At 52.1% G+C, this 12626-nt stretch overlaps 1 protein-coding gene across 2 annotated transcripts; it reads left to right on the top strand.

Annotated features, from left to right (window-relative positions):
- On the top strand, nucleotides 9752-11833 carry IFITM5 (interferon induced transmembrane protein 5). 2 transcript variants are annotated; one of them, XM_003124229.6, is made up of 3 exons: nucleotides 9752-9898; nucleotides 10472-10691; nucleotides 11373-11833. In XM_003124229.6, the coding sequence occupies exons 1-3, from the start codon at nucleotides 9771-9773 to the stop codon at nucleotides 11583-11585; spliced, it is 561 nt and encodes a 186-aa protein (XP_003124277.3). In that variant the 5' UTR covers nucleotides 9752-9770; the 3' UTR covers nucleotides 11586-11833. The 2 variants fall into 2 exon arrangements, with proteins under 2 accessions (XP_003124277.3, XP_020938193.1); XM_021082534.1 differs by having other exon boundaries at nucleotides 9772-10034.

Here is a 12626-nt window from a genome sequence, read left to right as displayed (position 1 = left end):
TGTGTGTGTGTGTGTGTGTGCGTGTGCGCGTGCAGGGGAGAGGGCTTTCTGCAAGAGGTCTGAGAATTCAACTCAATTCAATCTACTTCTGACACCGTCTACACAGATGCAGCGCCAGATCCCACAGGTTGCGATCTCAGCTCCACAGACAGCCGCTCTGCCCACCACAGACACCAGCTTGTCGCCTGGGCGCCCCACCCCAGCTGTAATCAGAGGTTCCCACCGCTCTCTCCTTGGGTTCAATTAATTTGCTGCAGAACACAGAGAAACATTTTATTTATTTATCTATTTACTTATTTTGCTTTTTTTAGGGCCGCACCCGAGGCATATGGAAGTTCCCAGGCTCGGGATCTAATTGGAGCTACAGCTGCAGGTCTACACCACAGCCACAGCAATGCCAGATCCGAGTCACATCTGCGACCTACACCACAGCTCAAGGCAACGCTGGATCCTTAACCCACTGAGCAAGGCCAGGGATCGAACCCGCAACCTCATGGTTCCTAGTCAGATTCATTCCTGCTGTGCCACGATGGGAACTCCCTTATTTATTTATTATAAAGAGTATAATTCAGGAACAGCCAGAAGGAAGAGATGCAAATTACCAAGAAAGAGGAGGAGCTTCCTGCTCCCTCCAAATTTATCCACTGTGCAGCTCATTTCCATGTAAGACAAAATCCTGAAACACTAATTACAGAATATAAGCTTCCTTTGACAGAGAAATTGAAGATATGAGTAAGTATGTTTGCTGCTACAATGAGGCATATACTCTATAAGAAAACAGACATTTCTGAAATTATAATATTTATAAATTGCCAATCTACAGAGTGCTAACGTGAAAGACAGTTCATAATTGCTCACTTAGTTTTCACTAGAAATTAAGATTTTTAAGGTTAAGGATTCTAATTAAATATATAATTAAAACTACTAAAATTAATGAGGAAAACATCTTTATGTGCAAGGAAAAAGAAGGTAGAATGGATATGCATTTTCTTAAGGGGAAAGAAAGTAATTTTGTTCTAAAGAGAGGGAGAGAAAAAGTGAAAGTGTAGGACAAAATCTGAAGGTAAACATTTCTGATAACTCAGATCATACCACTGAACTGGATAAGAAATTGCAGAATTCTTTTTTTTTTTTTTGTCTTTCTTTTGCCTTTTCTAGGGCTGCTCCTGTGGCATAGGGAGGTTCCCAGGCTAGGGGTCTAATCGGAACTGCAGCTGCCAGCCTACACCACAGCCACAGCACTGCGGGATCTGAACTGCGTCTGCAACCTACACCACAGCTCACAGCAACGCCGCATCCTTAACCCACTGAGCAAGGGCAGGGACCGAACCCGCAACCTCATGGTTCTTAGTCGGATTCGTTAGCCACTGAGCCACGACGGGAACTCCAAGAAATTACAGAATTCTTACAAAAAACCTGATGGCTTTGTAAAACTGTTAACAGCAGATCGAGCTTAAGAAGAATTAATACATAGGGATTAATGATACATTTTATGCCTTTTTGTCTGAAATATTGCTGATTTTTAGTCTTTGTCCTCCATATCCAAGGAAACTTTTCTCCTTAAGGTTACTATTATTTACATCTGTTCCATAAAGTATACCTTTACAAGCAGAATTGAATCATTATTCTCTCTACCTGATCCTGCCGGAGTTGGAAACTCCCAGTGAACATTCTTATTTTCATGACAATACAGGTATTTGTATAAGTTCAATGAGAATATTTTCTCGGAGTTCCCATCGTGGCGCAGTGGTTAACGAATCCGACTAGGAACCATGAATTCCCTTGGTAGGCTGGAGAGGGTGTGGAGAAAAGGGAACCCTATTATACTATTGGTGGGAATGTAAACTGGTTCAACCACTCTGGAAAACAGTATGGAGATTCCTCAAAAAACTAAAAATAGAATAACCATTTGATCCAGCAATCCCACTCCTGGGCGTCTATCCAGAGAAAACCATGACTTGAAAACATATGTGTAGTCCAATGTTCATTGCAGCACTATATACGATTGCCAAAAAAAAAAAAAAAAAAGGCATTCCCTTCGTGGCTCAGTGGTTGACAAACCCGACTAGGATTCATGAAGATTCCTGTTCGATCCCTGGCCTCACTCAGTGGGTTGGGGAATCCAGTGTCGCTGTGGCTGTGGTGTAGGCTGGCAGCTGTAGCTCCGATTCGACCACTGGCCTGGGAACTTCCATATGCCTTGGGTACTACCCTAAAGAGCAAAGAAAAAAAAAACAAAACAAAAAACCCAGTAGCCAAGACATGGAAGCAATCTAAATGGCCATCGACATGGAATATTACTCAGCCATTAAAAGGAAAGAAATAAAGGTATTTGCAGCAACATGGATGGACCTAGAAATTATCATGCTAAGTGAAGTTAGTCAGACAACAAGACACCAACGTCATATGCTATCACTTGTATGTGGAATCTCAAAAATGATACAACAAACTTCTTTGCAGAACAAATACTGACTCACAGAGTTTGAAAAACTTATGGTTTCCAAAGGAGGCAGACTGGGGGTGAGGAGGATGGGCTGGGGGTTTGGGATGGAAAAGCTATAAAATTGGGTTGTGATGATTGTTGTACAACTATAAATGTAACAAAATTCATTGGGTTTTAAAAAAAAAGTCCCTTGGAAAAACAACCTGTTACTTTGTTGGGGGTGGGCAATGTGTGTGTGTGTGTGTGTGTGTGTGTGTGTGTGTGTGTGTGTGTGTGTGTGTGTGCGCCAGAAGCCTTATCAGGTGAATAAGGAGTGCCACCTCCTGGCAGTTGCAGGAATCGAGATATTTTGGGGACATTGAAAAGAGCGGAATCTACCCAAATCTGTATGTATTGCAGGCAGAATTTGATGGCAGTCCTTGGAATGATTTTCCTGGCTTTGAGAGACCTTTTAAAGTTCAATATGAGATTCCTTATAAAAAGTTCCAGGAGTTCCTGTCCTGGCGCAGTAGAAACGAATACAACTAGGAACCATGAGGTTGCGGATTTGATCCCTGGCCTTGCTCAGTGGGTTAAGGATCCGGCATTGCTGTGAGCTGTGGTGTAGGTCGCAGATGTGGTTCGGATCTGGTATTGCTGTGGCTGTGGCGTAGGCTGGTGGCTACAGCTCTGATTCAACCCCGAGCCTGGCAACCTCCATGTGCCACGGGTGCGGCCCTAAAAAGACAAAAAGACAAAATAAATAAATAAATAAATAACCCCCCCCCAAAAAAAAACAGTTCCAGCCAAGCCAATTTAAAAGAGCCTATATGATCAATTCCACTTAAATAAATAATCGGGTCCTGCTTATTGAAACCAGACTTTTTTTGCAAACATTTTGTAGAAATGAAGGTAATATTAGAAGAAAAACATGTTTCAGTAGATATTAAATTCTAGCACTGTTAGTTGTCTTTGAGTTGTTTTTACTGCCCGAGGCTCCTTCCTAGATGGCTCATGGTTACTACGTTGCATTACTGGAAGGTTTAATTAAATTCTTAAAGGCTTATTCTAAGCTTGTTTCTGAAGCTTACCACAAAAATCTATCTCTGGATGAAGATCAGATGCCCTGTGACCTGCGCCCAGGAGACTGCACACTGGAGGGGACGTCATTTAAAGGACCCTCTCTGACCCAGAGGGCAGGACCCTTACCTGGCACTCTTAACTAGCCCCTGCACAGTGAAAATGAAGGGAATTCATTCTTGGATTCATAATTTTCTACTTAAAAAGGGCTCCTGGGGAGTTCCCGTTGTGCTGCAGTGGAAATGAATCTGACTGGTATCCATGAAGACGTCAGTTCAATTCCTGACCTTGCTCAGGGGTTAGGGATCTGGCATTGCTGTCAGCTGTGGTGTAGGTCGCAGGTGCAGCTCAGATCCTGTGTTGCTCTTGCTGTGGCTATGGCATAGGCTGGCAGCTGGAGCTCCGATTCGACCCCTAGCCCGGGAGCTTCCATATGCCACACATGCCCTAAAAATAAATAAAAATTAAAAGGGCTCCTGGGTAAGACTAGCTCGCTCCTAAGTGGGACAGACCCTGCTTGGTGCTGCTAACTACCCACCTGCCCTGAAGTTGCAGAGGGCCCTTCTGCATGCACCACCCCTCAGTGAAGGGGGCCCTGAGCTCCACACTCTGGAGAAACAACCTGGGGCAATGGGCACAGGAGTGGCAGGTCTATGGAGAAGACTGCTGACCTCAAACTCACCTTAAAACAATGCCCAAAGGAGAAATATGCCGCACCAGGACGAGAAGAAGAAAACATCAGAAGTAAACAGTTATCCCAAGATGCCAGGACTGACCTGTATGGTCATTGATAGTATTTTCTTGATTTCTTGAACTTTTGCACATGAATCAAATGCTTTTCTATCATGGGCACCATCCTATGCAGAGTTCTAAAACCAGGCCAGGGAGTGCTCGTCGTGGTGCTGCAGAAACGAATCCGACTAGGAACCATGAGGTTGCAGGTTTGATCCCTGCCCTTGCTCAGTGGGTTAAGGATCCGGTGTTGCCGTGAGCTGTGGGGTAGGTCGCAGACGTGGCTCAGATCCCCCGTTGCTGCGGCTACGGCGTAGGCCGGCAGCTATAGTTCCGATTAGACCCCTAGCCTGGAAACCTCCATATGCCACCAGTGCGGCCCTAAAAGGACCAAAAAAAAAAAAAAAAAAAAAAAAAAATCAATCCAATTGTTGCTTTATGGTCAGTTAACTATATCCAGTATTTCTGGGTATCTTGGTGGGTTTCACCTCTCTAAGGCTCTAACTGAATGGCCCTTAGCAGATGTATCTCTTTTTGTTCTTTTGAGGGCTGCACCCATGGCATATGGAGGTTCCCAGGCTAGGGTTGAATCGGAGCTGCAGCAGCCGGCCTCCACCACAGCCCCAGCAACAACAGATCTTTAACCCACTGAGTGAGGCCAGGGATTGAACCCACCTCCTCATGGATACTAGCTGGGTTTGTTACCACTGAGCCACAACTGGAACTCCAGGAAATGTATTCTAGAACAAGGAAGATGTAGTTCTGTTCAGGCACTGCTGATGCCACCAGGTGGCATGTCCCTCACTTGGTCGGTTGTACTTGTCCTGGCCCTGGCCATCAACATGAATTTTCTTCAGAAGTTACTCGAGTTTGGAATTCCTGCTGTAGCTCAGCAGGTTAATGGCCTGATGTTGCCTCTCTGAGGATGTGGTTTCAATCCCTGGCCTCGCTCAGTGGTTTAGGATCCGGCTTTGCTGCAAGCTGTGGTGTCACCTGGTGCTGCTGTGGCTGTGGAGTGGGCCACAGCAGCAGCTCTGATTCAACCACTTCCTGGGAACCTCCATGTGCTGCAGAGGCAGCAGTTAAAAAAAAAAAAAGTCTATATATGAATATGTATGTGTTTATTCAAGCTCAGGTAGAGCAATGCGCTAAATTTCTGTCAAAACCCATATCTGCTTATTAGGAGGCACCTCCCTCAGCTATGGGACAGATTTATATTGGTAATATCAGATTACAGTCATTTAAATTTAAAGGCCCTCTTATACTGGCAACAATTAAATCATACTGAGGATAAGCAGCCTAATAACACTAGGAAATTGGGCTGAGTGACTTATGATCAATGCCAATACATCATTATCCTTAAAGGTAGCAATTGGTATAGAACAAATCACGTCGGGCGACCGGGCGTGTATATATACTAGGTGATGCTTGATGGAAATTACGGGCCCAAGGTCTTACTTAAGACTTTATTAATGCTACTAGCTATATGGCTTGTTTCCTGCCTGTTCTATAAGATTTTTGTTTCTTGTTTTACTCAATGTGTAAGTGAGCCTCCGGCAAAAATAATAACTGAGCAGCTTGAAATGGTCAACCAGATATATTGTTCTGTATAAGATTTACACAGTTGTAAAAGTGTAACTCTAGATATGGAAGGAGCAACACAGGAGAATCATTTTCTCATAACAGACCATTACAGACGAGTAGGGCAGGTGGTCCAGAGACTTTGATGGCTATACCGTCCCGTTAACAGGGCCACCCTGTTAGCGGCGGCCACCTAATGACAGCACACTGAGTGGCCTATCAATGAAACTATCCTGAGTCTTCCTAGTACTGTGGGCCAAACAATCATGAAATGCCTCCTAAACCTGGGTTGAATTTATGACCAAAAGGGGTGAACTGCTAAACAGAAAATGTTGCCCACCAGCCAGTCCTACAAGGATCAAGCCATTAGCTACTGCAGTCGCCGATGGACGTGCACCTGAAGGGAATCAGGATGAAGAACAGGTCAAGGGTCTCTGTGCTTTGGAAAAACAGGTCCCTTAGATAGAGGCATCACAAGAAAACATTCTAATGAATGCTTTTCTCAGAGAAAGCACTAAAATCACTAATTGAGATATCTGATCCTTGTGACTCCCAGGAACATCTTACTAAGGTGTGTGATTGAGTGCCGAAATCATACCTATACTGGCTTCTCCCTCTTTGGAGCAGTTCTGCTACCAAGTTCAAGCTCCTACTGCTTGCTGCACAACTGGCCAGTGAGTTGAGGACCGGAGATGGGGAAGGAACAGAGACTTGATTCAGAAGCCGTCAGGCCGAGAAGATGGCAGACTAACGTCCCCAAGAACCGTCTCACCTCGGGGGAGACGTCGGGCCTCCTCTGCGCTAAGGGGAAAGGTCTGCGTGAGGGCTGAGGGTGAAACGGGAAAGGCGGATGGCAGACGTTTTGGAGCCACCTGGCCTTCGGGGAAGATGACATTTCTCTGTTCTTCTGCTGCTCACGTAGGCTGGATCACAAGACTCCTGCAAAACGTCAAGCTGTTAGCAGTTCCTTTCACTTCACCCTCTTATCTCTGCTTATTTGCAAGGTTTCTAGGCAAAAAGCAAACTTATCTACAAGAAATAGCCATAACGAACCCGGGACCGTGGGATGGGAACTTTCTTCAGGGAAATTAATGAGCTTTTGGGGAAGAGTTCTCTAATATTTGACTATTGACTCACAGGGTGAAAGTGATGGAATTCACAGGCCGAAGACAGAGGGGCACTTTCTTTCTTTCTTTTTTTTGGCTATTTCTTGGGCCGCTCCCACGGCATATGGAGGTTCCCAGGCTAGGGGTCCAATTGGAGCTGCAGCCGCCGGCCTACACCAGAGCCACAGCAACACAGGATCCGAGCCGCGTCTGCAACCTACACCACAGCTCACGGCAACGCCAGATCGTTAACCTACTGAGCAAGGGCAGGGACCGAACCCGCAACCTCATGGTTCCTAGTCAGATTCGTTAACCACTGCGCCACGACGGGAACTCCCCCAGAGGGGCACTTTGAATGTGGTGTTAGTTTCTCAGCTACCCAGAGGCTGTTTCCCAGGCTACAGTCCTCAGCAAGTCCTTTCATAAAACTCCTCTCCCAGCTCTCACACTACGCCGCTCTCAGTTGACAGTCTGGTCCAGCCGCTGTGCACTTGAGGATGGCTGTGGAGCACTCCAGGTCAAACGGGCAGGCTGCCCTGACCGGTGTCATCCACCACTGCTTCTCGAGGCTTATGCCTCTGCTCACACCTGGGACCGCAGAGGGAACCCCTTGGGACCAGATGGTGGGGAAGGAGGAATTCCCAGCCTGGTTCTCCAGGGGTCCGCAGAGGGTGAGGGAGGGGGCTGGACACAGGTGGGGCCTGCACGTCACCCACTCAAGGGGGCCTGAACACCTGGGAGAGGAGGGTTTGGGCAGAGCTTCAAGCAAGTTACTTTTGTGGGCGCTTTCCCCCAGAGGGGGCAGGTATTCTGGGTGTAGCTGCCAGTACTACTCCGAGACCTCAGCTGCCCCTCTCAGGAACTCTGGGTGCCGACCCTGCACAGGAGTCCACAACATACACCCCACCCTGGGAACCCTGGCTCAGGTCTGCCAGTCCTGTCCCACACCATACCATCCCACTGGACCCAGCAGAGCGCGGGCAACCCCACCTGGCTCCAGTTAGCCATCAGATTAAAGAACTTTATGAGGTTCGGTGTGGCTGCAGGTAGAACACACGGGTCCAGGGCCCCAGGGCAGGACTGGGTAGCATGGCCTCTTGCCCCTTCCCAGACTACTAGTGCAGTCATGCCCTCCATCACTGCTACCCTGGGCTCTGTGGGTTCAGAAGTTCTGTTTCCCAAACTGAGAGAGCTGCCATCTGGAGATGCAACAAGGTGCCCTTGACCCAAGGGCTCCAAATGCCTCTTAGATTTTCATGCCAGGGTCACAGGCAGGGCACCTTGATCTGGACCAGGAGGAGGGAGGGCTGCTGCTCCACGTGGGGTAGGAGCAAGCTTCCCTCTGCTCAGTTTCGACGGGAAATGGCCACGGCAGCTCCCTTGCCCCCAAAGCACACAGTGACCAAGGCCTAGGTCTCTCAGAGAAGGGGCCGCCTCACACAGTAACCCACCGGGCCTTGCCCAGCTCGTGGCTGAGGGTGAGAAGACTGCACGCTGGATTCTGGAGGAGAGATGGGCCTCAGACCAGCTGCAGCAGCGGAAGCCAGATTTCGTCCCACTCGCCCAGGCTGAGAGCCTCCTGGGGTCCTGGAGGGGCTGTCCACGTGAGCAGCTCAGGGGGCAGAATGTGGCTGAGGCCCTGAGGCACGTTCAGACCCACCTCGAAGAAGGAAGGACTTCATCTCCCAACTGCTGGCAGAGTGGACGGTTGTCCTGGAGACCGGCTCTGCTGCGGAAACAGTGTCACTCAAAGTCACACTTCCTTTGAGGCGCATCCCACTTGCAATGTCTGACCAACACAGGGGTGTAGAGACGTGGTACCTCGCCCTGCTCTGCGCGTCTTTGCAGGGCCCTCCAAGCTCCAGAGCCTCCCTGGGCCTCCCCGCAGCTCAGCTTCTGCTGCTGCCCCATTCGGTCCCCTTTCGTCCCTTCCTCAGGGCGTGCCCCAGAGAGCCTCCCTATGAAATGTTCGACTCACGAATGTCCTTCTCAGAGTCCAGAAGCATGGCCTGAAGCAGGCTCGCAGGGCCTCTGGATCTGGAGTGAGGCGGGAGCCATTGGGGGAGGGGCACAGCCTGTTCCGTTGAGAGGGGATCACTCTGGTGCAGCACCAAGAATGCTGAGGAGGGGGCTGCGCCAGTCCAGGGGAAGGGGAGGGTGGTGTCAGAGGTTGCGGAGGAGGTGGCGAGATTCTGTCCACTCTGCAAGGTGGGACCTGATGGAGTCCATATGAGCAGCGGAGGCAGGGCGTCAGCCATGACTTTTGGCCTGATGGGTGGAGTTGCTGCCACCTGTCCAGGGAGAGACTGGGCAGAGGGAGCGGTGGACTGAACATCCGTGTTCCCCTAAACGCATACTGAAGTGCTACTGTGATGGCATTTGGAGGTGGGCCTTGGAGGTGATTAGCTCATGGGTGTGGGTCCTTCACGATGGGATTATCGCGCCTGTAAGAGAAACCCCGTAGAGCTCCCCAGCCCCTTCTATCAGTGAGGAACCGTGAGAGGTCTGCAGCCAAGAAAAGAGTTTCGCCAGAACCCATCCAATGCTGGCACCCTGACCTTAGACCTCCAGCCCCCAGACATGCGAGAGCCAAGTTTCTGTTACTTAGTAGCTACGAGTCTGTGTGCCTTGTGGCAGCAGTCCCACTGCCCGTGACAGGTTTTAGGGAAGCCTGAGGTCTCCTGCCGAGGAGTGAGGCTGGGGGTCCTCCTCTGTGGAGTGGGCACCTGGGCGCGTGAGTCTGGGTTCAGGGGCGAAGCCCAGCCCTTCTGCGTCCCTCATGAGCAGTAGGCATTTACAGTCAAGAGGCTGCTGGGCCCTTCAGAGGGAGAAGACCCAGAGGTGCAGCGATGAGCTCACCCCCAGACCGCTCGGGACTGGGGTCGGAGGCGTCAACAGCCAAGGGGCCTGAGGAGCAGCTGCTGAGGGGAGGAGGGTGGCCCTGGAGCCAGTGCAGGGCGAGCCGGCAAAGTCCCAGGTTACCCCCTTCTCCCTTTTCTGCTCCGTTTTCTCCTTAGTGCTGTCCTTTTTCACCCTGTATTGGCCTGTCTCCTCCCACTGGCACTCCAGCGGGGACGTTTGCATGCCCGAGGTTGGGCTTTGGTGACCAGAAGGTGACACCGGCAGTTTTGGGGATAGAGGGGCCGTGGTTTCAGCAGCCCTGGTCCAGAGGAGCCGGGTCTGGGGGCTCCAGCCCCTCCCTGGAGCGCAGGCAGGGTGGCACCTACCACCGTCCTGACTTGGCGGCCCCACCTCCTTTTGGCTTGGGGAAGGGGGCTCTGGTGGGCAGGCTGCGGTCATTGCATGCAGCCTTGGAGGGGGGCTCCCCAGGCTGGCCGCGGGGCTCTCTGCAGAGGGGGTGGGGGGCGCTCTCTGCGGGGGAGGGGTGCGCTCTGCGGAGGGGGTGGGGGTGGGGTGGGCTCGCGCAGGCGGGAGGCTGCGGGGCGGGCGGGGCCGACCGCTGGGCTCTGGCTGTCATTTGTCGTTATATTTAGCGGCGGGCTGCCAGCCGGGCGGCTCTAAGCTGCTGGGGCGCCCACCCTCAAAGCAGGAGCTGGAGCCAGGAGACGGCGCTGGAACCCATGGACACGTCGTATCCCCGCGAGGACCCCCGGGCCCCGACGCCCCGCAAGGCCGACGGTGCCCACACGGCCCTCACGCTGGGGGCGCCGCGACCCCCACCTCGAGACCACCTGATCTGGTCGGTGTTCAGCACCCTCTACCTGAACCTGTGCTGCCTTGGCTTCCTGGCGCTGGCTTACTCCATCAAGGTGGGCTGTGGGGTGCTTGGTGGGGGCTGCATGTCAGGGGGCGGCCGGAGAGCATTCCTAGGGGCTGCTTGTCAAGTTGCGGTGCAGGAGGGTTCTCTACCCAGAGCTGCTTGTGAGGGGACCTCTTGGGCGAGATGGGGGCCCTTCCCCTCAAGGGGGCTTCTCCACTGAGGCTGGGTGCTGTTCGTAAAAATGAAGGGGGGACCCTAGTCTGTCCCAAAGAGCCCAAGGTCAGTCATGGGGCCTGACCCAAGGGGGTCTCTTCCATCACATGGGGGGTTTTCACATGTTGGGGCTCCTGTGAACAAAGCCCAGGGCTCCAGCGCCTGTGGGAGGGGGTCTCGGCACCCCAGAGGTCTCCCTTCCTGCAGAGGTCCTGGGGGCTGATGCTCTGGTCACTGGGTCCATAGCTGGAGTGGGAGGATGCACGGGCCCCACCCAGCATGGCCCAGGCTCAGGCCCTTATGGTCCAGGGCTGCCCAAGCCCAGGAGTCCAGCTGGGGACAGAGAAGGGAGTGGGCAGAGCCAGGCCAATAGCCTCTCAGGCCACACCTTTCTGTCCAGATTTTGGGTCCAACACGGGTCCTCCAAGGTGTGAACCCAGTGGCTGCCTGGGGTGGCGGTGGCAGGGCACCGGGCCCCAAGCATGTGTACAGACCTGGCCCTGCTGCTGGTCCTCAGGCCCGAGATCAGAAGGTGGCTGGAGACCTGGAGGCAGCCCGGCGTCTCGGCTCCAAAGCCAAGTGCTACAACATCCTGGCCACCATGTGGGCATTAGTGCCACCTCTGCTGCTCCTGGCGCTGGTGGTGACCGGCGCCCTGCACCTGTCCCGGCTGGCAAAGGGCTCCGCCGCCTTCTTCAGCACCAAGTTCGACGACTCAGACTATGACTGACAGGCTAGGCCCTGTCCCCGTCCTGACCCAGGGAGCCCTTGGGACTCCGACTGTCTTACAGGAACCCCCCTGCCAAGCCTGGACACCTAACGCTGACCCTGAAGAGCCCCCATTTGGACCCCAGTGGCCCTACCCTAACCTACTCCCCAGTTCCTTAACTTCTGGCCCTTAGTCCAGACCCTCCCTCCCCACTCCCACTTACCAGGCTCAGCCTCAGTTTCACAATTAAAAGCGTCTGGTTCCAGAAAGTGCCTCTGGGACTCTTCTTTTTTTTTTTTTTTTTGTCTTTTTAGGGCCACACCCGTGGCATATGGAGGTTCCCGTAGGCCGCTGGTCTATGCCACAGTCTGGGACTATTCTTGGTTGGGGTGTAGAAGGGTATCTTCCTAAGGGAGCTCCTCTAGGGACCATCACAGTCAATGCCCCCTGGGCTGCCCCCTGTGTCGAGGGTGGGGTGTGATTGTGCTGTGGCCTTGGCCATGCCCTGACTCTCCCCTTTACTCAGGCACTCAGCAGCCTGTGGCTTCTGGGCGGAGCCGCCTGAGTATTTTAGAATGAAGTTTGGGAACTCAGGCTTTTGATCTCCACTGTGCTGTGGTTCAGTGGCCTGTCTTCCAGAACATGTGTGGTGTGTCTCCAATTCCACATGTGGCCACCCCAAGTCAGTGTGTGTTCAGGGACTGTGGCTGGACCTGCGCTGAGCTCCTTCTTTGGGTCACTCTGTCCTCGTGACCCCTTCGTCCCTTTAATTCTGATAAATCTCCACCCCAGGAGGAAGTTCCCTCCCTCCTGGATTGGTGGGGCTGGACACAGAGACACATGCGCACACAGGCCTGGTCACACCATCGTCCGCGCACACACGCATCATACACTCGTGCACGTGCTGTTGTGCAGAGGGAGTGTGGGAGGTGAGGACACTTTCTGAGTGTCCTTGGTGTGAGGTGCATGTCCTTATATCATTTTACCTCCCTCGTGTCCCCCTACTAGACCCAGGCAGGGGTGGGGCTTGCTAAACGCACGCACACCCTGTGTGGCTAAGGG

Source organism: Sus scrofa, chromosome 2 (genome assembly GCF_000003025.6).
Source record: "Sus scrofa isolate TJ Tabasco breed Duroc chromosome 2, Sscrofa11.1, whole genome shotgun sequence".
In the NCBI taxonomy this organism is placed as follows: domain Eukaryota; kingdom Metazoa; phylum Chordata; class Mammalia; order Artiodactyla; family Suidae; genus Sus; species Sus scrofa.
Note: the sequence above shows the minus strand (reverse complement) of the source record. Positions and strands in the feature narration are given on the sequence as shown.

Bases quoted from the DNA above. Each gene is read 5' to 3' on its own strand.
- IFITM5 (XM_003124229.6), top strand. From the start codon at position 9,771: ATGAGCTCACCCCCAGACCGCTCGGGACTGGGGTCGGAGGCGTCAACA. The intron at 9,899-10,471 runs GTTACCCCCTTC...CCCTCAAAGCAG, and splicing joins GCGAGCCGGCAAAGTCCCAG to GAGCTGGAGCCAGGAGACGG. The intron at 10,692-11,372 runs GTGGGCTGTGGG...GCTGGTCCTCAG, and splicing joins CGCTGGCTTACTCCATCAAG to GCCCGAGATCAGAAGGTGGC.